The 25,704-nt window shown below is 43.5% G+C and overlaps 1 protein-coding gene across 1 annotated transcript in view; it reads left to right on the top strand.

Annotated features, from left to right (window-relative positions):
- Positions 1 to 20,214, top strand: part of shisa9a (shisa family member 9a) — a 103,633-nt gene extending 83,419 nt beyond the window's left edge. Inside the window, exon 4 of the mRNA XM_072456549.1 lies at positions 18,557 to 20,214. Within this exon, the coding sequence (XP_072312650.1) occupies positions 18,557 to 19,410 (854 nt within the window). The 3' untranslated portion in view covers positions 19,411 to 20,214. The remainder of the gene's footprint in view (positions 1 to 18,556) is intronic.
- Positions 20,215 to 25,704: the final 5,490 nt, after the last annotated feature.

Consider the following 25,704-nt stretch of genomic DNA (forward strand, 5'->3'; position numbering starts at 1 on the left):
GATTAACAAACAGCTAAGAAGCCTTTAGAACTAATTTCCACATCCAAGTGTAATAGGTTTGCATTATTCTTTGCAAAGTTTAGGGCATTAAAAATGCTATACATTCTACAATACAAAAAAAAAAAAAAACACCTAGACACTTAAAGCTTAAAACTGTCCAGGAGATCATCACCAGTCAGAGTTCATCTACACGCTGCCTTGATGTGTTACCCACCAGATTTCTGAAGTCTGTTCAGACCAGTTCGTTAACACCACTCACATAGTTAACATGTCGTTTCAATCTGGAACGTTCCCAATGTTTGCGGCCATAAAGCTTCTCCTAAAGAAGAGCAGTCTTGATGCTGCAGTACTGAGTAATTACCGGCCCATCTCTAATCTGCCATTTTGGGGCAAAGTTCTTGAAAAGATTTCCTCTTAAATAATTAATTTGATGTTTTTCAGTCAGGTTTAAAACATCACTCATCACAGCACTCAGACTGCTCTTCTGCCTGAACACTGACGCGAGCAAAGCCTCAGTCTTAATTCTGTTGGATCTGAGTGCTGCTTTTGACACTGTCGATCATGGAATCATTTTACAGAGACTAGAGGACTGGGTGGGCAACACTGGCACTGCCCTAAAAGACAGATAGTACTTTGTTGAAATTGGTAGCTGTGTCTCAGACCACATGCCCCTGACCTGTGGAGTGCCCCAAGGGTCAATCCTGGGACCCCTTCTGTTCAACCTCTACATGCTGCCGTTAGGTCAGTTGATACGCAGTGAAAATGTGTCCGATCACAATTGTGCAGACGACACTCAAATCTGTTTCACTGTCGGCAGGTTTATATGGACCAGTGTATTCTGTCTGTCACTGCATCCAACAGATCAGTGTGTGGAGGCAAAACAACTTTCTACAGCAGAACAAGGAGAGCAGCAACAAGGAGAAAGTGTTAGCGGCCACCTGCAGAGTACAAATGAAGTTAGACATCTGGGGGTAATAATGGACTTTAACTTTAACAGCCACATCAAATCAATAACAGCATAATAATAATCAGCAGCTTTTTACCATCTAAAATCATTGCCAAATGTATAGTGTCTAAACCAGACTTGGAGAGACTTATCCATGCGTTTGTCTCCAGTAGATTAGACTACTGTAACGGCCTGCTCACTGGCTTGTCCAAACGAGCTGTAAAACAGCTGCCAGAGTCAGGACTAAACATGGACCGGCCTCCTGCTAGTGCCAGAGTCAGGACTAAACATGGACCGGCCTCCTGCTGGTGCCAGAGTCAGGACTAAACATGGACCGGCCTCCTGCTGGTGCTAGAGTCAGGACTAAACATGGTCCGGCCTCCTGCTGGTGCCAGAGTCAGGACTAAACATGGACCGGCCTCCTGCTGCTGCCAGAGTCAGGACTAAACATGGACCGGCCTCCTGCTGGTGCCAGAGTCAGGACTAAACATGGACCGGCCTCCTGCTGGTGCCAGAGTCAGGACTAAACATGGACCGGCTTCCTGCTGGTGCCAGAGTCAGGACTAAACATGGACCGGCCTCCTGCTGGTGCCAGAGTCAGGACTAAACATGGGGAATCTGTGTTTCAGTCTTCAGTCTTCCTGAAGATGTGAGACAGGCTTCTACTCTGACAATGTTCAAATCTAAGCTAAAAACTGTGTTGTTTGGCTGTGCGTAAATGTCTTTAATTTAAAAGGTATTTCTTTAGAGAAATTCATTCTAAAACCATTATTTAGACACAATTACTATTGAACATGTAAATAATTCCGCGCGTCACAATAGCAGCCGCATGGCAGGTGCTTGGAGAGAGGGTTAGAACACACGCTGGTCAGATTGTCAGTCGACACTAAGGCCACTGCAATGTCCAGGAAGAGCCTGGCGCACCTACTGATCAAGAGCAAGTTTTAACACTAGAAGCTTTGGTCGAGATACAAAAGCGCAGACGTGTGCAGAGGCAGATCTAGGGACGGTCAAACATGGAAAGTATCAATCTTCTGTCATGTCTTGCATTTTTTTCCTGTTGTGTGAAGCGCTTTAAATTGTCTTGTGTACGAATTGTGCTCTACAAATAAACTTCCCTTGCCTTGCCATTCTCCAGACCTAAATCCAATAGAAAATATTTGGAGGGAGCTGAAACTCAGTGTTGTTCAGCGACAGTCCCAATATCTGACAGATCTAGAGAGGATCTGTGAGGAGAAGTGGGCCAAAATCCCTGATGTAGTGTGTGCAAACCTGGTCAAGAACTACAGGAAACGTTTGACCTCTGTAATAGTAAACAAAGGCTTCTGTACCAAATATTAAAATTGACCTTCCCAGGTGTTCAAATACATATTTGCAGCAATAACATACAAATTAATTATTTAAGACACATTATTTCTAAGTGGGAGAACTTGAAAAATCGCAGGATGTTCAAATACTTATTTTCCTCACTGTATGTGTTATTTTATCCGATAAGACTTTTAAGTGAATAAAGTATATGTATTTGATTTGCTTTTTACATTTAAAGGTACCTTATATTCCGCCCCTGCTTGGCTCTATGGAGATGGTATTGCTTTTTCTGGAAGGTTCCACAGAAAAGCATGACATGACACTTAAAGCATGTATGTCTTGTAGATAAGCAGGAAAGCACCTCCAGGACAAGTTACAGGGTCTCATTTATAAAGCCTGTGTTTATACAAAAAAGTTAAGACAACTTGACATGGAAAGGAGCAGCCAAGTCCAATCCAAAAACCCTGACCTTTGCACATCAGGGCTTTTGAGACGAGGTAGAAGACAAAGAAACGAGAAGTGAGCAAGTTTGCGGACATTTTTGGAAGTTTGGGTTTTTTACACAAACCTCGTAAAGTTTTATAAATGAGACCCCTGATCCGTGGAGAGGCGACCCGGTACTCAGTTTTAGTTTATAAGTTATGATTTTGAAGGGTTTTTTTGCAATAAAAACAACTGTAATTGAAGAAATGTAAGCTAGACAATATAACATTCCAAGCAAAGTACCATTTCTAAAAAAAACAAACAAGCAGATGGCAGATCCTCCACCAAAAAGTGAAATAGTCCACCTAACATTATTGTCTACCATATTAAAAATATATCTTTGATTTAGCATCACATGACAAAAACAATAAGGCCATCAAGCTTTTCTATCAATAAATAAGTATTATTAAAAGAAACACTTCACATATGTTTCAAATGGACAGTGCTTTTTTAGCAAACTATCTGCATTTGGCACACCATCTTAATCGCTAAATTAATTCTGCTTCGATGCCCTGATACCATTAACTTCAGATTAGACTAGTTTTCCCAAACTCAAATCAGTCAACAGCTGCTTTATGCTGATGAAGGACCGAATCTAATGCTCTCAAACCTCTCATTCACACTTTGAATTTGCTTAAATCAACCAATTTTGTACATTGCTGAATGATTGTTTGCTTAATCTAAAACAATATTTCTAAGCAAAAATGTTGGTAACAAAAGTATACAGTACCACGCTGTAAATTGATTTTGGACACCACATCACACCCTAGACTTTCTCTGTTTCCAAATACAAATGCTTTTTTCCCATGTACCGCAACATTCAGTGGCCTGACTCACCACCCAGACCCGACTATAATAGATTATCATGCTTGTTTATGCAGAATACTGCTTTGTGCCCTGGAAGCATGCGGCTGGTTATTTTCTTCTGTTGTGTAACCATAATATCACTTTATATAACCACCAGAGGAATTTTAAGACCCCAGAATTGCATGAATGATAAGTGGACTTTTCATATTTTTAAAGCTAAAAGCCACCGAAACATTTGCATATCAATGAGAAATGCCAACAACTGATTGGCGCTGTCATTCAAAAGTCGTGGACGTCTGCATCTATATTGTTAAGTGTATTTTTGTAATTCCCAAATAAACTGCCAAATATAGACGCCAGACAATATGGTATTTTAAGCTGCTTTTGATTGCACAAAAAGCAGGAGGCATATTTATGTCAATCCCAGAGGATAAGACAACAAAGGCACTCAAGAATTAGCAGCGATCCTCCAAAACCAGACGCCTCACAAGTCGACAATCCCGCCACTGACAGGAACCACAATTTGAGCAAAATGATGAAAAGTTCTTTAAAATTGCAATGTTCACGACTGGAAGGCATTATTTCCATGATGTTAGGGCTACAGATTTCTTTCATCTCGCAGACATTAAACCAACAGATGGCTGCTCAGGGGAGATGTTAAGAATGTAGTGGCAGAAATGAAAGAGGAAGCATAATTCAGGACTGCTCACGACATCTAAAAACACTCACTGGCCTCTCTAAACGATCTGTAAATCTGCAGTTCATCCAGAACGCTGCTGCTCGGGTCCTGACCAGAACCAGGAAGTACCATCACATTAGTCCTGTTCTCAGGTCTCTGCACTGGCTCCTGTGGCTCAGATAAGAGACTTTAAAGCAGCTCTGCTTGTGTACAACTCTCTCCATGGTCTGAAATAAAAAATATTTCAGAAAATATTTGGTAACTAAATGAGTTGACAATGATCTAAATATTTGCAATATGGCTTGTGTTAGAGAACTTTAATAAATACTGTATGTATTCTAACATGTTGAATACATCTGGATTAAAGTGGATTTTTGCACCTTTACAAGTAGCAGCACTTGCAAGGATATACTGTACTATTTAAAGAACCGAAAGCTTTAGAAGATGCACCCAAGTCATGTCTAGAGTGAAGTTATGACTTTATTTTGCACTATTGACGATAAAAGAACATTTTCAGTAAGACTTGAATTGGCTCCAAGCTCATAAAGAAACGACTTCGACCTTTTAGCTGCCAAGTTTCGCGTCTTTGTGGACGTTTTTTAAAAAGTCTTCATCGACCAAACACTTCCCACCTCAATCATTCATATTTCATGGAATTTTCCTTTCTTCTACACCTTCTGTCTTTTCATCCCGTCGCTCGCCCCAGCACTTTTCCTCACCATTATTTATCTCTATACATTTTCTCTTCTTTTGGTCGCCACTATGCTTTCTACACCTCCATCGCAGGTCGTTTTTACCTTGTTGGAGAATCACTGCAGGGATAATCTGGATCCTCGACTTTCCAGCGGCCGGTATCTGATCGCATATAGGTGTAATTGAAGTACTGTCAGGAGCCCAACTTCTCCCGGCTACACACTTGACTGACACATTTCCATTCCACAAGTGATATTCAAAAAGGTTGCCATGGTGAAGAGATTGGATACCTGTTAAACGCCAGTGGTATTAATGCTCAGGAAGGATGGAAATGTCAAAGAAGGTGAAAGAGAAGAGGTAACATTTTTTAAGCATTAAATGATGATATTCAAATTTTGCATTCAAATTAAGTTAATATTACATAGATGAAGTTTGAGGGTGTATCACCTTTTATTCTGCCCTGTGGTGTGACGCTCCTGAGTAGCAAGTTATTTTTTGAATAATAAAAAATGAATTGGTTCAACAACAATCTTAAAGAGGGTTTTTAGTTCTTTCTTTTAGAACATAAATAACACAAAATACAAAAAAGACCTAAAAATACGTAAAGAAATACAAGAAGCCCAGAACAATCACAGAAAACCAAATCACGACACACTAAGCTCTTTTCCATCTTCCGTATCTCTGTTACAATGTCAGTCCACTCCTTGTATGTAGGTGCAGATTGTCTTACGTTTTTGTAATGGCGTATTTATTTTTCTATGTATTGTGTCTATTGCAGGAGTTTTGAGGCCCAAATACATAATTTGAAAATCAAGTTTGATAATATCAAAAAACAGTCTGTAGCACTTTGTTTATTTCATTCCAACATTTTGAGGAAGAAGACAGTCCCAGAACACATGATAATGGTTTGCTCCCTGGCTGCCACAGTTTCTCCAACAGTCAGAATTTCTTTGTGAATAGAACCCAGTTTGACATGTTAAATATATAAATATTATAATACATAAAAATATTGGGGCTCTTTACGATAGATAATCCATAAAAATATTGGGTCTCTTTACGATGGTCCAATGGAAAGGGGGGTCAGGCAGGGCTGTGCCTCGTCTCTCCTCCTGTTTGCTTTGTATTTGGAACCATTGGCTCAATTTACAAGACAATCAAAAGTAAGTCATGAAGCCTGCGTAAATTCAGCCTGGAAGACCTAACTCCACCCATCTACGTCAAGGCCACCTGCTCCCCAGCTCAACCAACGCACCCAGTCCAGGCGTCGGCCACCATGGAGGGACCCCTCTCCCCAGCGCCATCATCGCACTCAAGCAGACGTCCGCCTGTCCTTCTGTGAGAGTCAGATCCCTCACTTCACCATGGACTCCAGGTTTCTGCGCTTATCCCAAAGAGGTTATGCAGTTTTTCCCGGCCAAGTAGGGTGGAAGGACAGGGGGCGTCTGCACCATGGCCCTCGCACCTGCTCCTCATCCCCAATCAACGCTCTCAAGTCACTCCTCCCCGCTCCCAATCAGCGCCTCAGGCAGTTGGCTCGACCGCTTTAAACCGTACTGCGACCCACCGCCTCCCCTGCTCCTCCTCTGCATTCCCCTCATCCTCTACCTTCTCTTCACATCTACCACCACCAGTCTCCAGGCTCCGGGGGGAGACATCTAATACAAATAGATCATGGAGTGCCCATGATTGCAACGTCTTCCGCCGGGGTCTGAGCACCAAATAACCCAGGTAATAAAGCTTGCTAAACAGTCCTTTCTGGTCGTCTCTGCGTCTCTCCAGGGTGAAATGGTGTTACTATTGATGGGACGGAACATAAAATTGGCTGCTATGCAGATGATGTTCTATTATATTTGACCAAACCAGAAATTTCCATACCTAATGTGATGCATTTTCTTCAAGAAGTTGGTCCAATGTCTGGATACACGATGACAAAACAATGTACAAAGTACCTTTAAAAAGACCCACCCATTTAAATGGCAAACTGAATCGCTTAGATACTTAGGTGTAGAACTCCATAGAGACCTTTTCATAAGTCTGGAGAAAAAATTATACCCCTCTTTTTAGTACAAGAAAAAAATCTTAAAAAATGTAACCTTATCCCCTACTTAGGTCTAAATCAAATGATTCAAACTAAAAATGAATGTTTTGCCCAGGTTTCTCTGTTCCAGACCAGTTTCTATCCCCAGCTGGCTGATTTGTATGGTAAGGGAGCCTTGCTATTCTGGTGTGACCCAGAATATGAAGCTCATTGGAAAAATATTGAGATTAATCCCATGCCGGGGATTCCTGTGCAGCCCTGACAGACGGTTGAGTCATTTGAGTGGAGGTGGACAAACTTGGACAAACAGGACTTTATAGGTATTTACAAATAAAGAGTTATTATAACCAGGACATTAAAAATTATGATGACCATCATAACCTTTTGACAGAAACATTCATTGAAGCTTATAAATCTGAACTTTCAAGGGACTAATATCTAAATTATACAAATGTATTAACAATCTGGGCAGCCACTTCCCCGATTACATTAAGAGAGAATGGGAAAGTGAGGGCCATTGGGATCACATATTTGGAGGGAATTCTGTGCGTCTGGTTTCTTTATAACACCATGTCACAGGGAAGTGCAGACTGTTGGAGAGGATGTGGCACCAGCAGGCAAACCACTATCATGTGTTTTGGGGAATGTCCCGTTGTTCACAAGTATTGGATTGAGATCAACATTGCCTCACGGACAATACACGATCACCATTCCAATGGATTTCAGAACAATGTATTTGGGCCTCAGGACTCCTGCGATGGACACAACCAACAGTTATCTCTGGAGCATCCCCCTGGCAACGACATAAAATGCACCGACAATTAAGGACTGGACTGAAATTATACCGGACATACATAGAATTGAAAAAATTACATTTGTACTCAAATTTGACAGCCTGTGGACAAAATGGAACTTTAAAAAAAAAAATAGGGTTTTCTAGGCCAGGATTTTATTTATTTCATTTAATTGTTGGATGGCTGCTGCTTTTATTTTGTGTCTGTTCTCTGGTTGTGTTTCTTTTTCTCTGTGTTTGATTTCATATGTTTTTTCATTTAGAAAATAAAAACATTTATATATTAAAAAGTCAAAAAGGTGGTGGGGTGCACGGTGGCAAAGGCTCTTGCCTCCCAAGAAGGAGATCATGGGTTCGATTCCCGGACTAGACCAACATCACATGATCTCTCTGGGTGGAGTCTGCATGTTCTCCCCGTGTTACCGTGGGTTCTCTCCGGGTTCTCCGGCTTCCTCCCACCGTCCATGGTCGTCTGTAATGTCTATGTCTAAGTGTCGGCCCTTCGACAAGTTGGCCACTGTCCAGGGTGTACCCCGCCTAAGGCCCGAAGTCACTGGGATAGGCTCCAGTCACCCGCGACCCCGAAAGGGAACAAGCGGTAGAAAATAGATGGATGGATGGATAATTGACATTTTTCGAATGTCAGTTATAATGATAAGCTTTCTTAAATAATTACAAAAAAGTCTCAATCTTACTCTTTGTCTGGCTCAGAGGTAAGGCTATAATGTGTAGAGCACAATTTGTACACAAGGCAATTTAAAGTGCTTCACACAACAGGAAAAATGCAAAGTCATGACAGAAATCACAAAACAGTTTAAGACATAAAAGAGTGCAAATAGTTTGGCCCTCAGAGGCAACCATTGTTGTGATTTTGGGCCTTACAAAAATAAATTGAATTGAAATACAATCCTTTCAGTCATATGCACGGTTAAACAAAACTAGTTTTAGCTTTTATTTTTTGTCAGAGTAGAAGCCTGTCTCACATCTTCAGGAAGTATGTTCCAGATTTTAGCTGCATAAAACAAAAACGCGGATTCCCCATGTTTAGTCCTGACTCTGGGCACCAGCAGGAGGCCGGTCCATGTTTAGTCCTGACTCTGGCACTAGCAGGAGGCCGGTCCATGTTTAGTCCTGACTCTGGCACTAGCAGGAGGCCGGTCCGGATGTCCGGATGTCCGGATGTACTGCAGCTGTTTTACAGCTCGTTTGGAGAGGCCAGTGAAAAGGCCGTTATAGTGGTAGTTAGAGAGAATTTTTAAGGTAAACAGGCAGATTTGACTTTAAACTTTTCTCATACTGTTTTGAACCCATCCTCATGAGAAATTAAAGGCTCTCTCCACACCAGCCGTCCCTCTCTGCTCGCCCCTCTTTTCTTTAATTGCCTCTGCCACTTTCCCTATGGTCCTTGCTCTAGCTGATAAGCCATACTCCTGTCAATCAATATCCATCTTCACTGTCCCACCGAGCATCTCTATAAGGTCATTCTATTGAACCCCAGCCTCCTCCAAAGCTCAGGGTGGCTAATAAAGGACCTGGAAGCAGACCTAAAAGGAGGAGCAGGCCGCCGCCGCCACACACATCTCCAATTACTTTTGTCTTCTTATGCACTCTAAAAAATCTCAAAGGCGTGTTTAAGAGACCGTCTTATGTCTACAGTACTTAACATTTACTTAGCACTTGAGAATGATTTTTTGCTAGATAGCGCTGCAACCGCTGCAAAACATACCACAAACAAATATGCAAGCTAAGATAACATTAATTCACATATGCTCAAGTGTCGTGGATACGGTAACACTTTATAATAGCTACACTTTTATTAGCCTTAATTAAGTATGAACAAACACTGAATTCATGATGTACAGTACAAATAGTATATTAAAGATGATTCAGGCTGCTTCTGATAGTCCTTACAGTGCCATTTTTAATACTGTCCGAATGTCCAGCGGGTGAAAAAGTCGTGTTTCCCTAAATGCACCTTGAAAAGTAGTGTCCAGCGCTGATCACTAGACAATATAAACTCCATTGGGTAACACTTTAAATAAGATTCCTTAATAAGCTATTCATAATGCTTTTAAAATGCTGTACCTACATTTTTCTTAAAATGTGAAAAATAAAACTAGTTTGTTTTAAACTCTTTAAGGCAGTCATCATGTATTATTTACTTATCAAATACCCTCTGAGCATCCTGAATATATAGAGTTTATAAGCACAATTCACAACTCTTTGAGCTCAGAGAGAGTTTTACGGAAAAGTCACGGTGCACTTCATGCTTCGTGGAGAATAAAATGCTTTATAATTAGATGTAGAGAAAGTGCTGTGGTCTCATTTTCAACTTCTTATTCTTCTTCTTCTTCTTTGGCGTTTAATGGCGGTTGGTATCGATAAAGTGTTAACTCACCACCACCTGCTGTAGTTGTACATCTTCAAAGTATGTGTTTTTTGCTATACCGTAAAAAAAGAAAAGAAAAAGGAGAGCGAAAGAGAAAGAAAGAAAGAAAGAAAGAAAGAGAGAAACTACTAATTTTCACCTGAATAGATGCCTTTATAATATATATCTTCTAGGCCAAAACAGATTTTACTTTATTAAATGCCAAAAGAAATCAGGTACAAGCTCTTTAATAGACACTTTGTTCAGAAACACTTTAAAGGCATTTACTAGCATTTATCACTCAATTATTGAAAACATCTTATCAATGTTCTTACAAGCATTTTTACATGTTTATTAACACATTTAACATAACAGTATAGTAACTTTAAGTGCTTGAAAACAACAAGATAGAGCTTATTAACGCCTAATAGATAGTTTACTAAGGATCTTTATTCTAAAGTGTTATCCCATAGTGCATTATGAGGAAAGCAACAGGTCTTGTGAATGCGAATACTAACGCTTGAGCTGTTAAAAGATAGTTTCCCATCTCGAGCAAAAAGCTGAATTATCCAATCTGTTTTGATATTTGACATGAGCTCCATGTTGTATCATTTATAGTAGTCCATAAATACGTGCATGCTTGTCAGATTTGATCAATATTTCAATACAGAAACCATTTCTATTCGACTTTTGCTGACTCTATTCACCCAGACACCGGTCGGATGCAACCTCACGCTTAGTATTAATGAACACACTAACCCTCACTTCTACGCCATCTTTGGTCATGCTTCATTAAGGCGTATTGAGGTGTCGTAATTATAAAATACTACAACTATTCTTATACAATTATATACAATTGTGATTAGAAAAGTGTTTCTTCGGTGCACTGAAGCATTTCTGGTGAAGGGACTGAGTGGGCTCTTGCATGGAGATAGAGAAGTTTAATGCCATACTTTGTGGAGGATTCCAGGTGGCGCAGTAACATCTCCATGGAAACAAGCATGTGGCAGACTTTTTCAGAGGGCAGCCAATCCCGATCCCAAAATGTGACAATGTATCAAGCAATGGACAAGCAATACAGTCAGTTATAAATACCACAGTTTTAAGTCATCTTTGCGATAAAACAATACATTCAGTGCTATATATATATATATACTTTCTGTGTTTGATATTATATGAGACTTATCGTTAATGGCTTATTGAAAACCTTTCTGAATTCTGATTCTGAAAACTGCAGCTTTGTAAAAATAGCATGGGATTGTGACCTGATTTGCCGCACTCCCATCTCTCACATCTCATTTTGAATCGCGTACGACTTGATTAAATATAACCTTTGATGATAATATAGATTACAAACAATATCGTCACATCTCTCTGATTTAATCTCTTGGTTTCCTCTTTACATGCAAATGAAGGGGCGAAATGAAGACGTTTCAGATGACATTAGTCTGACGCGGCGGAAACATGCGCCTTTAAGTTGTGTCAGAAGATCTTGAAACATGTATTTTTTATCAGTGATCAAAAGCAGTGATTTGCATTTCAGTTTTTATTTTCCAAGCCAAATGTTTTTTTTCTGCGGATTTGAATAGTTGAGCAGCTTACTGTCTGTTACTGTCTGTATCGGGAATTGAATATTTTTGCATTGGCAATTAGTTTTGTTGGTGAAGACAATGAAAGCCAGAGGAGGAAGTCTAAGTGCAAGAACGGCTTGAATGAGAAACAAAACAGTAGACAATTATGGCAATTGAGTTAGTTTTCAGTTTTTGAATGTTTAAACAATACAAAAACACAGAACGCAGGACATGACACAGAGGGAGAACCAAAGAAGACACCCAATGCGTCTATATGGCACATACTGTCCACCGAAACCACTAGTCCATTTTGTCTAACTTTTAAAATTAAGTAATGTCATTTTCTCAATTTTTCTACTGTCAATTACTACTACTACAATTATGTCAGTTCAGTCCTTCATTAATGGTTCAATTTGTTTCATACATTTTTTGTGATGGCCTTTTTCCTTGGAGCCTCGAAACATATCCATTTATTGTGTCCATGGCTGTAGTTTTGAGGCCCAAATCAAGTGGGATTGTGCAATACTCTGATCTCATAGGACAGTCCCAAAACACATGATAAAGGTTCGTTCTCCAGGACCTAGTATTTCTTTTATATATATTTAATATGCACTTTACAAAATAATTCTTTCCAAACATTATATTTCTATATTTGTGGTCCTCCAGTGAGAAGTTAAATGGTGCACTTTTAAAAAACTGTAAAACTAAATACATAAATAGAATAAATACGTACATACATACATAAAATAAATACATACATACATACATACATACAATACATACATACATACATAAAATACAGACATACACACATACATACATACATACATAAATACATACATACATACATACATACATAAAATAAATAGATAAAATACATACATACATACATACATACATACATAAAATAAATAGATAAAATACATACATACATACATACATACATACATAAAATAAATAGATAAAATACATACATACATACATACATACATACATACATAAAATACATACATACGTCCATACATAAAATAAATACATACATACATAAAATACATACATACATACATACATACATACATACATACATAAAATACATACATACATACATACATACATACATACATACATACATACATAAAATACATACATACATACATACATACATACATACATACATACATAAAATACATACATACATACATACATACATAAAATACATACATACATACATACATACATACATAAAATACATACATACATACATACATACATACATACATACATACATACATAAAATACATACATACATACATACATACATACATACATACATACATACATACATACATAAAATACATACATACATACATACATACATACATACATACATACATACATACATACATACATACATACATACATAGGCACTTTTGCTCCTCCGTCTCAACTAAACATTTGGACAATAACTTCATTATTACTGGACCTCAAACTGAAGCAGAAGGTTTAATGTTCTTTTTGGTTTCTTTTGCTGTGAAATGTTCATTGATTCTGGCGTTTGTTTTTGTCATATTTCCAGCACTTCTTCAGTACTAAGTATTTCACAAAAACATAGTATTTATTTTCCTGGATCTTTGACAACAATAAATCAAAAAAGATTTCCTAAAAACTGTAAAACAACAAACGAGAATGACCGTTTAGTGCCTTTTTTCTTTTGTCCAGAAACATTTTCATTGTTACATACATAAAATACATACATAAAATACATAAATACATAAAATAAATAGATAAAATAAATACATACATACATACATACATACATAAAATAAATAGATAAAATACATACATACATAAAATACATACATACGTCCATACATAAAATAAATACATACATAAAATACATACATACATACATAAAATAAATAGATAAAATACATACATACATACATAAAATACATACATACATACATATATACATACATAAAATACATACATACATACATAGATACATAAAATAAAGCAGTCAAATAGTCCATAAAACTCAATTGATGATTGTAGAGTCTCTGCCCAGTGCTTTCTCACAGCAGAAGTGTATCTGCAGGAGCTCTTTTGAGGGTTGGTCAGTGTCATTTTAAGGGCATTTCCAGACACGTCCAGGCGCTGCATGAATTTGTTTGTCAAATGTCTTAGTAGTGCCTCACAGGTGGGAATGTGAGTGAATAAACTGAGGTCGCCAGAGAGTTGTAAGAAGAGGCATGAAACTGGATCTAGAGACTTCAACACGCACCATCAACACATTGTGGTATTGTACATTCGAGCCTGACGAGCTGAGATGGCAGAAAGAACAAATAAATAATGAACAATTTCTTACATTCATCAATAAAACACTTAATTTGTAAATATTCTACTTTTAAAAGCCTTCAGTCAGCCTTTCTTAGGTTTATAATGCATTTTGTCCCCAACACCGGTTTCAAAGCTTCATGACATTACTTTGCCACAGGTTCTGGGAGTTGCCAATAGTCACATTTTTATCCTGTCACTGTCATAGACTCCAATATGGTTTCTTATCTTTAAAGCCTGTCAGACGCTGTGAACCCCAGACGCCGTCACTCCCCGCTCTCCATCTAGACACACTGGTGGAATCTAATACAGGTTTTATGTTATTGTTGATGTGGGCTTTGAGGAGAGCTGCTGTGATATGTTCCCGATGCCTAAATGCGCCGGTCTCTGCAGGGATTCTGGCCTTTTCCCCGGTGAGAGTCACCACTGTGAGGCAGCGGTGTTTGGCGGTTCCACTCACGTGCTCTGCGGGATGTATGCGCTGGATTGATTCACCTGTCGCTTGAGCAAGCTTGATCCCTCGGGGGGCTCTCGCTATCTCTGCACCTCTCTCGGTTTCGTATAATAAATAGATAAGTAGAGAGATAAAACGTGTAGGCTAACCATTGCTGAGACCATTCTTCATTATTTTAGCATTGATTTGTAGTGAAATTATCGCAAAGTATCACAAAGTGTAGTAGGAGACTTCAGGCAAGAAATGTCTAACTTTGCAATTACATTAAAGGACAAATATAATGCGGCCCTGCGACGAGTTGGCCACTGTCCAGGGTGTACCCCGCCTAAGGCCCGAAGTCACTGGGATAGGCTCCAGTCACCCACGACCCCGAAAGGGAACAAGCGGTTATTGCTTATTATCTTTATTAAGTAGCCAGAGAGTTGAAAGAAGAAGCATGAGGCTGAGTTCTAACGCACAAGTTTATTTCCATCATCTCAGGACCCGGAGACATGAACCCTAAGACATTGCGATTGTATGTGCATTAGAATCCCGTCTGACTATAATTCCGTTGTAGTGATAAATGTATCTCTGATTATGTTGTTGGCCAAGATAACGAGACCTGAGCTGAGTGTTTGATTCCATTCCAGGACTCGTAATCGGTCGATTGATCAGTCAATAATGTTCTATTCGAGCAACATTTGTATTACTTGAATCATTATATAATTGAGTTTATAAGTGTTTATATGGATGGTTGAATACAGTTTCCAAATACGTGTACTTGTGCGCATAGTTAACATCACATCCCTGTTATTGTGAATGTCACTATGACGAGGCGGGGCTTCAGTTGTTTAGTTTTGAGGAACAGGAAGTCAATGGACCTGTTTCCATTATTAAGGATCAATGTTGTGGGTTTCAAAGGAATAAAATGACCCCAACTGGTGCTGCACTGCAATCGCCCACTACTCCTGACAGATTGCCTCATTGGCATTTAAACCCAATATAGTTTTGACCATTTTGTGTCCTAAAAAGTTCAGTATTTGTCTCAGTGTTTGCAAAATGTCCACCTTTATGCGCAAATAACAAGCGACGCAGTCTGTCCTCTCTCTTTCAAGCAGTCTCCTTCGGCACGTGGCGGTGGAGCTAGTTTTTCGGCATCAAAGCTGATTTATTGTTGTTGCAGCGGCATGGCGAACTGACTGGAGTGTGTTAACTTTATCTTCAAGGACGAGGAGGCAACAAGGCTTAAAGGAGTAATGGCAGTGGCTGAGAATCAGACGGAAAAAAGGTCACATTTGTCAGCGATAAGAGAGACTGTAACTTGTCTGACAGTGACTGACAGTGTGGAGAATATATGTGAGGCGTGAAAGCAAACAGCAGTGACGGGAAATTGCGAAAAAGCGGGGAGCGTGCGAGGCTGCTGCAAGTGTTAGATCAGGGGTGGGAAATTATTTTCTCCAAAGAGCCACGTTGAGGTATCGGCATGTTGTGGAGGGCCAGACCCGTTTTCGTACTAAATGATATGTGTCGTCTATTTGTTTCCTCTCCCGGTACTTGAAAACCATCATTATATTATATAATTAGTCAGTTTTTTTTTTCTTCGTTTTTACCATTATCACTCGGATTTTAAGTGATTGTTAGGCCTACAAACTTCAGCACACGCCCAGCCCAAGTGTCAGTGATCGCTTTGACCTCAGCTCCATTCAGATTCCGGACACTTTACGTTTTTTTTTGACAACATTTGGGTGTCTTCCACTGGGCAAAGTGTGGAGTTAGTTTAAATTTAAGGTGCGCTTCTATTCAGCATAAGTGAAGCAGATGAGAGCGATGCGAGTGAGGAGAAGAAAAAGAGACACAGCGAGTTTGGAGAGTCTGTTTCACTCTGAGGGAGGTGACGAGAAGAGGGTCGGAGTGTAATGCAGGGCTGAGCACGAGCGTGGACCTCACAGCTGGTGCACACTGATCGATCTTTGTCTGTTACCAATAACCAACACTAAAGTGACAGCTGATTTTTGCATTAGTGCGGCCGTACAGGAGCTGCGGAGCCCTGAGGTCTTAACAGTACAGTTTTATTAATAGTTAGTAGAGCCCCGTGGGCCAGATCGAAACATTAATTGGGCTAGGTGTGCCCCACTGACTGCAATATGGCCACCTCTGTGTCAGATACTATAGATTCTTAACAATGGTGAAAGATGTGTGATTCTTGGGTTCATACACCAAGGACCAGGCCAGATCCTGCAGGGCCGCTGCTAGCCATTTGGGTGCCCTAAGCAGAAATGCTCAGTGGTGCCCCCTGCCTGTGATCATTTCTGATGTTTTTAGCAACTCATTACACTTACTTTATTATGAGCGGCACTGGGATACTGGACCAATGAAAGTGAAAGGTGAAGCACCCAAACGCACCAAAGCAAACGTGGCACTGCAGACTTTACTTAAACATATTTTAATAGAAATGGGGCCTGTGCATCTATGGATAGAAAATATGTACTTTTCGCTCAACTGGATTCAAGAAATGTTTATTGACTTGTTCTACTGTTGACACTTTTTCCCAATCAGCTTCAAAGAGTTGTCATGGCGCCACTTTTTCTATCGCTTTCAGTAAGAGCCTTTCTAGATTGATATCAGCTCTTGAACCTGTAGAACTCAACTTAGATATTCTCAAGCCTCCAATCCAGCCCAATACAGAATTACTCAAAAATGCATGAATCAGTGGAACTACAACTTTGTTTATCCTAAAGATAAGCAAACACTGGTTAAAAGCTCACAAAAATACATAATGTCACCATCTGCAATTTAATCTCAAAGTTTATGTCGTCATTGTAAAGGCAAACGATGTACATAATTATATGACCAGGATTTAACACCATTGACATTCTGCAGTCAAACATGCCAAGACAATGCAACTGTAATACAATAGTCACTGAAAGCAGAGCATGTTCACTGTCAAGTTTTGGTCCAGAAGATTTTAAACAACTTTCTGTCTTGTGACATCATCAATGAGACCCTTCTGTCCATGCAAGGAATTGACCAAAAATGTTCACAATCTGTTTTAATTAAATGTGAATATGCTACTGTGGAACTGACATTTCTAAGGGCCTCAGGATCCACAGCAGTGCCACTCTGAGATGCTTGATTGTGACCTTGGTCTGCTGCCGAGCAAACAAGAAAAATTAAATCTTCTCCACAGCCTCGCATCGCACGCTGGGTTTATGTTACTGAGACTTTGGGATATGATTTTTATTTTAGCTGCAAGGGGAAGGAAGAGGCGAGCTCCGTGCGGGTGACTGTTTGAAGTGACTCCTCCAGGAGCACGGAGGTCTCCAGAGCAGGCGGATATACACTGGTCACTGAATGAAAGATTTTAAGCAGTTAATGTGGGCACAGGGTGTAGTTTTCATGACTCATTTCTCATACTGTATTATCTAATTACATCAGCTTAACATCGTTTAGTCAAAATGACTCATGACGTGCTAAAAGACCCCCAGGAAATGTCGGGAGTGAACGGTTAAATAGTGGTAATAGAATATATTTACGTCCTAACATATGCTGTGGAAAGCGTATCTGAAAAATGTTCAATTACACACGGAGGAAGTTTTATGATAAGCAATGCATTTACGATCACATTTACGCACATGTTTTAATACTAGAATTGTGTTGAAAGATCACATGGGCCTGTGAACTGACAAACTAATAAATGAATTCCATTTCAGAACAGATTTCATGCTGAATAATAAGGATATGTTGTTGAAATTATGATACTTAAAAAATTGCAGCCTTTAAAATTTGCAAATAAATAAAGAGCAGAAATTATACTCCTGTCTGAAATAATTAAAGGGGTGTCAATAAATATAAAATAAGAAACCAAAACTGTTTTACACAATGCGTACTGATATATAATGATTGCTATTTAACAATGTTACTACGTGTATGACAATATATGGTGACGTGATGATGATGGTAATAACAATAATAAATCTGGAACTGATAGTGCTAAAGGTGTCCAGATTTATCAAAAGTAGTAAAACAAGTCAAGTCATTTTTAGAACATTAATTAAGGATGTACTTCATTAACTATTCATTTTATTTTTTTTGTTTCTCAGCGGCCAAGTACAATGGAGAACTCTACAACAAGCGCCGACTGATGGTGGAGCTGCCGTCCAAGGGAGGCCTACCCCTGCAGCCTATGGGCAACTCTCGACCGGCCATGGGCAACATGACCCCTCCCATGACCTCTAACCCCATGAGCTCCTCCCAGATGAACCCCTCCATGGCCCAGATGATGCCCATGACTTCTATGCCGCCCATGACTTCCATGACACAAATGGCGTCCATGACACCAATGACATCCATGACGTCGATGACGCACATGACTTCGATGCCAATGACCTCCTTGTCGCACATGACCTCTCTGACCCCCATGACCTCCCTGGGACCGCTGACACCTGAACCCGTGGCGACCTACACCACTCTCCCGACGGAGCGACACATGTCCCGGGGAGCTGAATCAACTGGACTAAGGGCGAATGGTCAGAAACTGAAAAGCATCCACACGCACCCAGCTCACAGCTCACACAACTACCCTCACAGCCTCAGTAGCAAGCCGCCGGGAATGGGTGGCATGTCCTTGGCGCACATGTCGGGGACCATGCCGGGAAGTACCTCTATGGGCATGTCCAGGGTAAGCGAGGTTCCGATGAACACAGCTACCATGGGGCGCCCGTTTGCGTACAATTCCAACACGATATCAGCATCGCACTCCATGGGACTTGGGATTAAAGGTTGGGACGGTACGGAGACAGTTGGGCGGAGGAAGGCTTACGGGCACAAGAGGCCACAGTGCACCGTCCTGGAGCCCAACCAGCTTCATGGGACACGAGGGCAGAGCCGGAGTCAACACTTCCTCCCCACCCAACCATACTATGTCACCAACAGTAAAACGGAGGTGACTGTGTGAGACATTTCGGGACGATTTTGTTGTTTTGCGAAAGAATGCATGTGGTGCCAGTATCTCTACGGATGAAGGAAGCCGCCTTCATCGGGGCAGGTCTTTTTGTGTCGTTGTGTCAAAGGCTTGTCAGTGCCGCTGAGTGATTGTCACATGTGAGTGCTCCTCATTTTACAAACCAAGAAGTCACAGAATCCACTGGAGTACATGGTTCGTGAGGTGTCATCAGCAAAATGCACACGGGAAAGTTTGTGTCTGTGTCCGCATGTGATATTAGATTGTCTGACACTGCTAATATCCACCCGGTAATGACAACTGCGGCAACACATGGCTAATAAAACCGCCGACTGCTGATAAAGACGGACAGGTTTTTATGAAGCAATATAAAGGAACAACCATGAGAAAGGATTGTGGGACAGGAGCAACTAAACAGCTCATCTGCCAATCAAAGAACTACCTTATATTTCCCATACAAATCTTCATAGGGCTCGGAAACGGACACGTGCCAATGGGGATGGACATTGTAGGGCTTACTGAACTATGTCCTCTTCATGAACTGTGCACAGAATGGAGATTGTCACTGCCATTGTTTAATTGTGGTCTTGTGCGTGGGCTGACAGCTGGTCCGGGCAGGTGAGGAGGGAAACTGGAGGTTAGCTAACAGAAGGATCACGTACACAACTATACACTAACTAGAATACACAGTGAAATGCCACATGGGTTTTGGGAGCAGAAATCTGGAGAAGCAACAGGTGGCTTGGGAAGTCTGTTCTGGTGAATTAGACAAAGTAGTACAATCCCGATATAATATGGAACACCAAATGTTTTTAGTTAGTGCACCAGAGCCAGAACCACTGACACCAATCCTAGAAATGTTTGGTGCACTTTTGTGACGCAATTATATACTTTCCTAAATTTTGGATAACTTCTACCATGTTCAACAAGTGTGCAAACTTGTTTATTTTACTACCCTTTGATTTGAAGTAGACGTTGTATTATGAGAATTCAAATACTGGATTAAATGCTTAGTGTGACAACATTTAAAATTATTTCCCCTAGAACATAGGCTATAATTAGCTAATATCTACATACATTGGTAAAAGATATTTTTCGACATCAAAACATTTCATATTGTAATTGCCTAAGTCGACTTTTTATTCATCTTTGAAGTGGACATATCAATGTATTATGTTGGCCTTGAATGGATTTGTGACATGCTTTGGGTCATTTTGGCATTTGTATTTTATGTTTTAGAACAGGGCAATTCAACTTGATTTTCACAAGGGCCAAAAACCATATATATATATATATATAAGATCCATCCATCCATCCATCTTCTGCCGCTTTATCCGGGGCCGGGTCGCGGGGGCAGCAGTCTGAGCAGGGACTCCCAGACTTCCTTCTCCCCAGACACTTCCTCTAACTCCTCCGGGGGGATCCCGAGGCGTTCCCAGGCCAGCCGAGAGACATAGTCTCTCCAGCGTGTCCTGGGTCTTCCCCGGGGCCTCTTCCCGGTGGGACATGCCTGAAACACCTCCCGAGGGAGGCGCCCAGGAGGCATCCGGAACAGATGCCCGAGCCACCTCAGCTGGCTCCTCTCGACGTGGAGGAGCAGCGGCTCTACTCCGAGCTCCCCCCGTGTGGCCGAGCTCCTCACCTTATCTCTAAGGGAGCGCCCAGCCACCCGGCGGAGGAAACTCATTTCGACCGCTTGTATCCGCGATCTTGTTCTTTCGGTCACTACCCAAAGCTCATGACCATAGGTGAGGGTAGGAACGTAGACCGACCGGTAAATAGAGAGCTTTGCCTTTCGGCTCAGCTCCCTCTTTACCACAACGGTCCGATGCAGCGACTGCATCACTGCAGCCGCTGCACCGATCCGCCTGTCGATCTCACGCTCCATCCTTCCCTCACTCGTGAACAAGACCCCGAGATACTTGAACTCCTCCACTTGGGGCAAGGACACCCCACCCACCTGGAGAGGGCAAGCCACCTTTTTCCGGTCGAGAACCATGGCCTCGGATTTGGAGGTGCTGATTCTCATCCCAGCCGCTTCACACTCGGCTGCAAACCGTCCCAGTGCATGTTGCAGGTCCGGGTTTGATGGAGCCATCAGGACAACATCGTCTGCAAACAGCAGAGATGAGATCCTGTGGTCCCCAAACCGGACCCCCTCCGACCCCTGACTGCGCCTAGAAATTCTGTCCATAAAAATTATGAACAGAACCGGTGACACAGGGCAGCCCTGGCGGAGTCCAACATGCACTGGGAACAGGTCTGACTTACTGCCGGCAATGCGAACACAGCTCCTGCTCCGGTCATACAGGGACCGGACAGCCCTGAGCAAAGGGCCCCGGACCCCGTACTCCCGGAGCACCCCCCAAAGGACACCCCGAGGGACACGGTCAAAAGCCTTCTCCAGATCCACAAAGCACATGTGGACTGGTTGGGCAAACTCCCATGAACCCTCGAGCACCCGATGGAGGGTATAGAGCTGGTCCAGTGTTCCACGACCGGGACGAAAACCACCCTGCTCCTCCTGAATCCGAGGTTCGACTATCGGTCGGATTCTCCTCTCCAGTACCTTGGAATAGACCTTACCCGGGAGGCTGAGGAGTGTGATCCCTCTGTAGTTGGAACACACCCTCCGGTCCCCCTTCTTGAACAGAGGGACCACCACCCCGGTCTGCCAGTCCAGAGGCACGGTCCCCGAACGCCACGCGATGTTGCAGAGACGTGTCAACCAAGACAGTCCTACAACATCCAGATACTTTAGGTACTCAGGGCGGATCTCATCCACCCCCGGAGCCCTGCCACCGAGGAGTTTGCGGACAACCTCAGTGACTTCAGCTTGGGTGATGGATGAGCCAGCCTCCGAGTCCCCGGTCTCTACTTCCTCTTCAGAAGACGTGACTGAGGGATTAAGGAGATCCTCAAAGTATTCCTTCCACCGTCCGACGACATCCCCAGTCGAGGTCAGCAGGCCTCCACCCGCACCGTAAACGGTGTTTGTGAGACACTGCTTCCCCTTCCTGAGGCGCCGGACGGTTTGCCAGAATTTCTTTGGTGCCGACCGATAGTCCTCCTCCATGGCCTCCCCGAACTCCTCCCAGGCCCGGGTTTTTGCCTCTGCGACAGCACGAGCCGCGGCTCGCTTGGCCTGCCGATACCCGTCGATGACCTCCGGAGACCTACAAGCCAGAGTGGCCTGATAGGCCTCCTTCTTTAGTCTGACGGCATCCCTTACTTCCGGTGTCCACCACCGGGTTCGGGGGTTGCCGCCACGACAGGCACCGGAGACCTTGCGACCACAGCTCCGAGCAGCCGCATCAACAATGGAGGCGGAGAACATGGTCCACTCGGACTCAATGTCCCCAGCCTCCCCCGGGACATGGGAGAAGCTCACCCGGAGGTGCGAGTTGAATACCCTACTGACAGAGGGCTCCACTAGACGTTCCCAACAGACCCTCACAATGCGCTTGGGTCTGCCAAGTCTGTCCGGCTTCCTCCTCCGCCAGCGGATCCAACTCACCACCAGGTGGTGATCGGTTGACAACTCTGCCCCTCTCTTCACCCGAGTGTCCAAGACACGCGGCCGGAGGTCTGATGACACGACAACTAAGTCGATCATTGACCTCCGGCCTAGGGTGTCCTGGTGCCACGTGCACTGATGGACACCCTTGTGCTTGAACATGGTGTTCGTTATGGACAATCCGTGGCTAGCACAGAAGTCCAATAACTGGACACCGCTCGGGTTCAGATCGGGGAAGCCGTTCTTCCCGATCACCCCTCTCCAGGTGTCACTGTCATTGCCCACGTGGGCGTTGAAGTCCCCCAGTAGAACAACGGAGTCCCCGGTCGGTGCACTGTCCAGTACCCCTCCCAAGGACTCCAAGAAGGCCGGGTACTCTGCACTGCTGTTCGGCCCGTAGGCCGCCACAACAGTGAGAGACCTGTCCCCCACCCGAAGGCGGAGGGACGCGACCCTCTCGTTCACCGGGGTAAACTCCAACACGTGGCGGCTGAGCTGAGGGGCTATCAGCAAGCCCACACCAGCCCGCCGCCTCTCCCCGCGGGCAACACCAGAGAAGTGGAGCGTCCAGCCCCTCTCGAGGAGATGGGTTCCAGAGCCCAAACTGTGCGTGGAGGTGAGGCCGACTATATCTAGTCGGTATCGCTCAACCTCCCGCACAAGCTCAGGCTCTTTCCCCCCCAGCGAGGTGACATTCCATGTCCCCAGAGTTAGTCTCTGTGTCTGGAGATCTGGTCGCCGAGGCCCCTGCCGTCGACTGCCGCCCAGATCTCTCTGCACCGGCCCCTTATGGATCCTCCTGCGGGTGGTGGGCCCACGGGAGGGCGGCCCCACGTCGCTCTTTCGGGCTGTGCCCGGCCGGGCCCCGTGGGGTAAGACCCGGCCACCAGGCGCTCGCCATGGAGCACCCATCCCAGGCCTGGCTCCAGGATGGGGCCCCGGTGACGCCGATCCGGGCGACGTGAACTGCCTTGATTGTGTCGTCGTCATAAGAGGCTTCTGAACCGATCTTTGTCTGACCCGTCACCTAGGACCTGTTTGCCTTGGGAGACCCTACCAGGGGCATGAAGCCCCCGACAACATAGCTCCCGGGATCATTCGGGCACTCAAACCCCTCCACCACGTTAAGGTGTCGGTTCAAGGAGGAGCATATATATATATAAGATAAGATAAGATATTCCTTTATTGTCCCACATGGGGAAATTTCATTGGTGCAACGCAGGTAGATACAGAGGTAGATACAGAAGAACAGATCACTTATAGGAAGTCTGAAAAACACTTTCAGTAGAAGATCTCCTATAAATAAATAAAAACTCCCATAGACAAATAAATAAATAAATACATAAATACCATTGCATGTGATCACGACAGTAATTGCACATGAATATGTGTCACGACAGCACATAGGTTGCACATGAATTCCAACAGCAATTGCACATATGACAGAATTGCACATCAGTATTAGGTTAGGTCGGTATTGCGAGTGTTCAGTACTAACAGTTTTTGTTATAAAGTCTGACAGCAGCAGGAAGGAAAGACCTACGGAACCTTTCCTTCGCACATCGAGGGTGGATCAGTCTCTCACTGAAGCTGCTCTCCAGAGCGGAGAGAGTGTCCTGCAGGGGGTGACACTCATGGTCCAGCTTAGATGTGAATCTAGCCAGGACCCTCCTGTCCCCCACCTCCTGCACCGAGTCCAGAGCACAGCCCAGGACGGAGCTGGACTTCTTGATGACTCTGTCCAGCCTCTTCCTCTCCCTCTCTGTGATGCTGCTGCTCCAGCAGGCCACACCATACAGGAGGGCTGATGCCACCACAGAGTCGTAGAAGGTCTTCAGGAGTGGCCCTGTCACTCCAAAAGACCTGAGTCTCCTCAGGAGGTAGAGCCGACTCTGGCTCTTCCTGTACAGTGCGTCTGTGTTATGAGTCCAGTCCAGTTTGTGGTTCAGATGAACACCCAGGTACTTGTATGAGTCCACTCTCTCAATGTCCCGTCCCTGGATGTTCACTGGTGAGGGGGCAGTGGGGTGGCGTCTGCGGAAATCCACCACCATCTCCTTGGTCTTCCCCGTGTTGATGAGGAGGTGGTTCCGCTGACACCAGTCCACAAAGTCCTGCGCCAGTCCTCTGTACTCCGCGTCATCGTCGTCCGTGATGAGTCCGATGATGGCAGAGTCGTCAGAGAACTTCTGCAGGACACAGCTGTCCGTGTCATGTCTGAAGTCTGCAGTGTAAAGGGTGAAGAGAAAGGGCGCGAGGACAGTGCCCTGGGGCTCCCCCACACTGCAGGTCCGAGTGTCAGACACACAGTTCCGGGCTCTCACAAACTGGGGTCGGTCTGTGAGGTAGTCCAGGATCCACTCTGCCAGGTCATACTCCACACCAGCCGTCTCCAGCTTGTCCCTCAGGAGCAGTGGCTGGATGGTGTTGAAGGTGCTGGAAAGATCGAAGAACAGAATCCTCACAGAGCTGCCAGGCTTTTCCAGGTGAGAGAGAGAGCGGTGCAGCAGGGAGATGACGGCGTCCTCCACTCCGATGCCAGACCGATATGCAAACTGCAGCGGGTCCATGGCTGAGCTCACGGTGGAGCGGAGGTGGTCCAGGACTAGCCGCTCCAGTGTCTTCATCAGGTGGGACGTGAGAGCCACTGGCCTGAAGCTGTTGAGGTCTTTGGGGCGCGGTGTCTTAGGCACAGGTACCAGACAGGAGGTCTTCCAGACCTGTGGTACCACCCTCAGCTTCAGGCTCATGTTGAAGACATGCTCCATAAC

The sequence above is a fragment of the Eucyclogobius newberryi genome, unplaced genomic scaffold (assembly GCF_026437365.1).
Source record: "Eucyclogobius newberryi isolate DKJ021-1_F unplaced genomic scaffold, fEucNew1.0.hap1 SCAF_20, whole genome shotgun sequence".
NCBI lineage: Eukaryota > Metazoa > Chordata > Actinopteri > Gobiiformes > Gobiidae > Eucyclogobius > Eucyclogobius newberryi.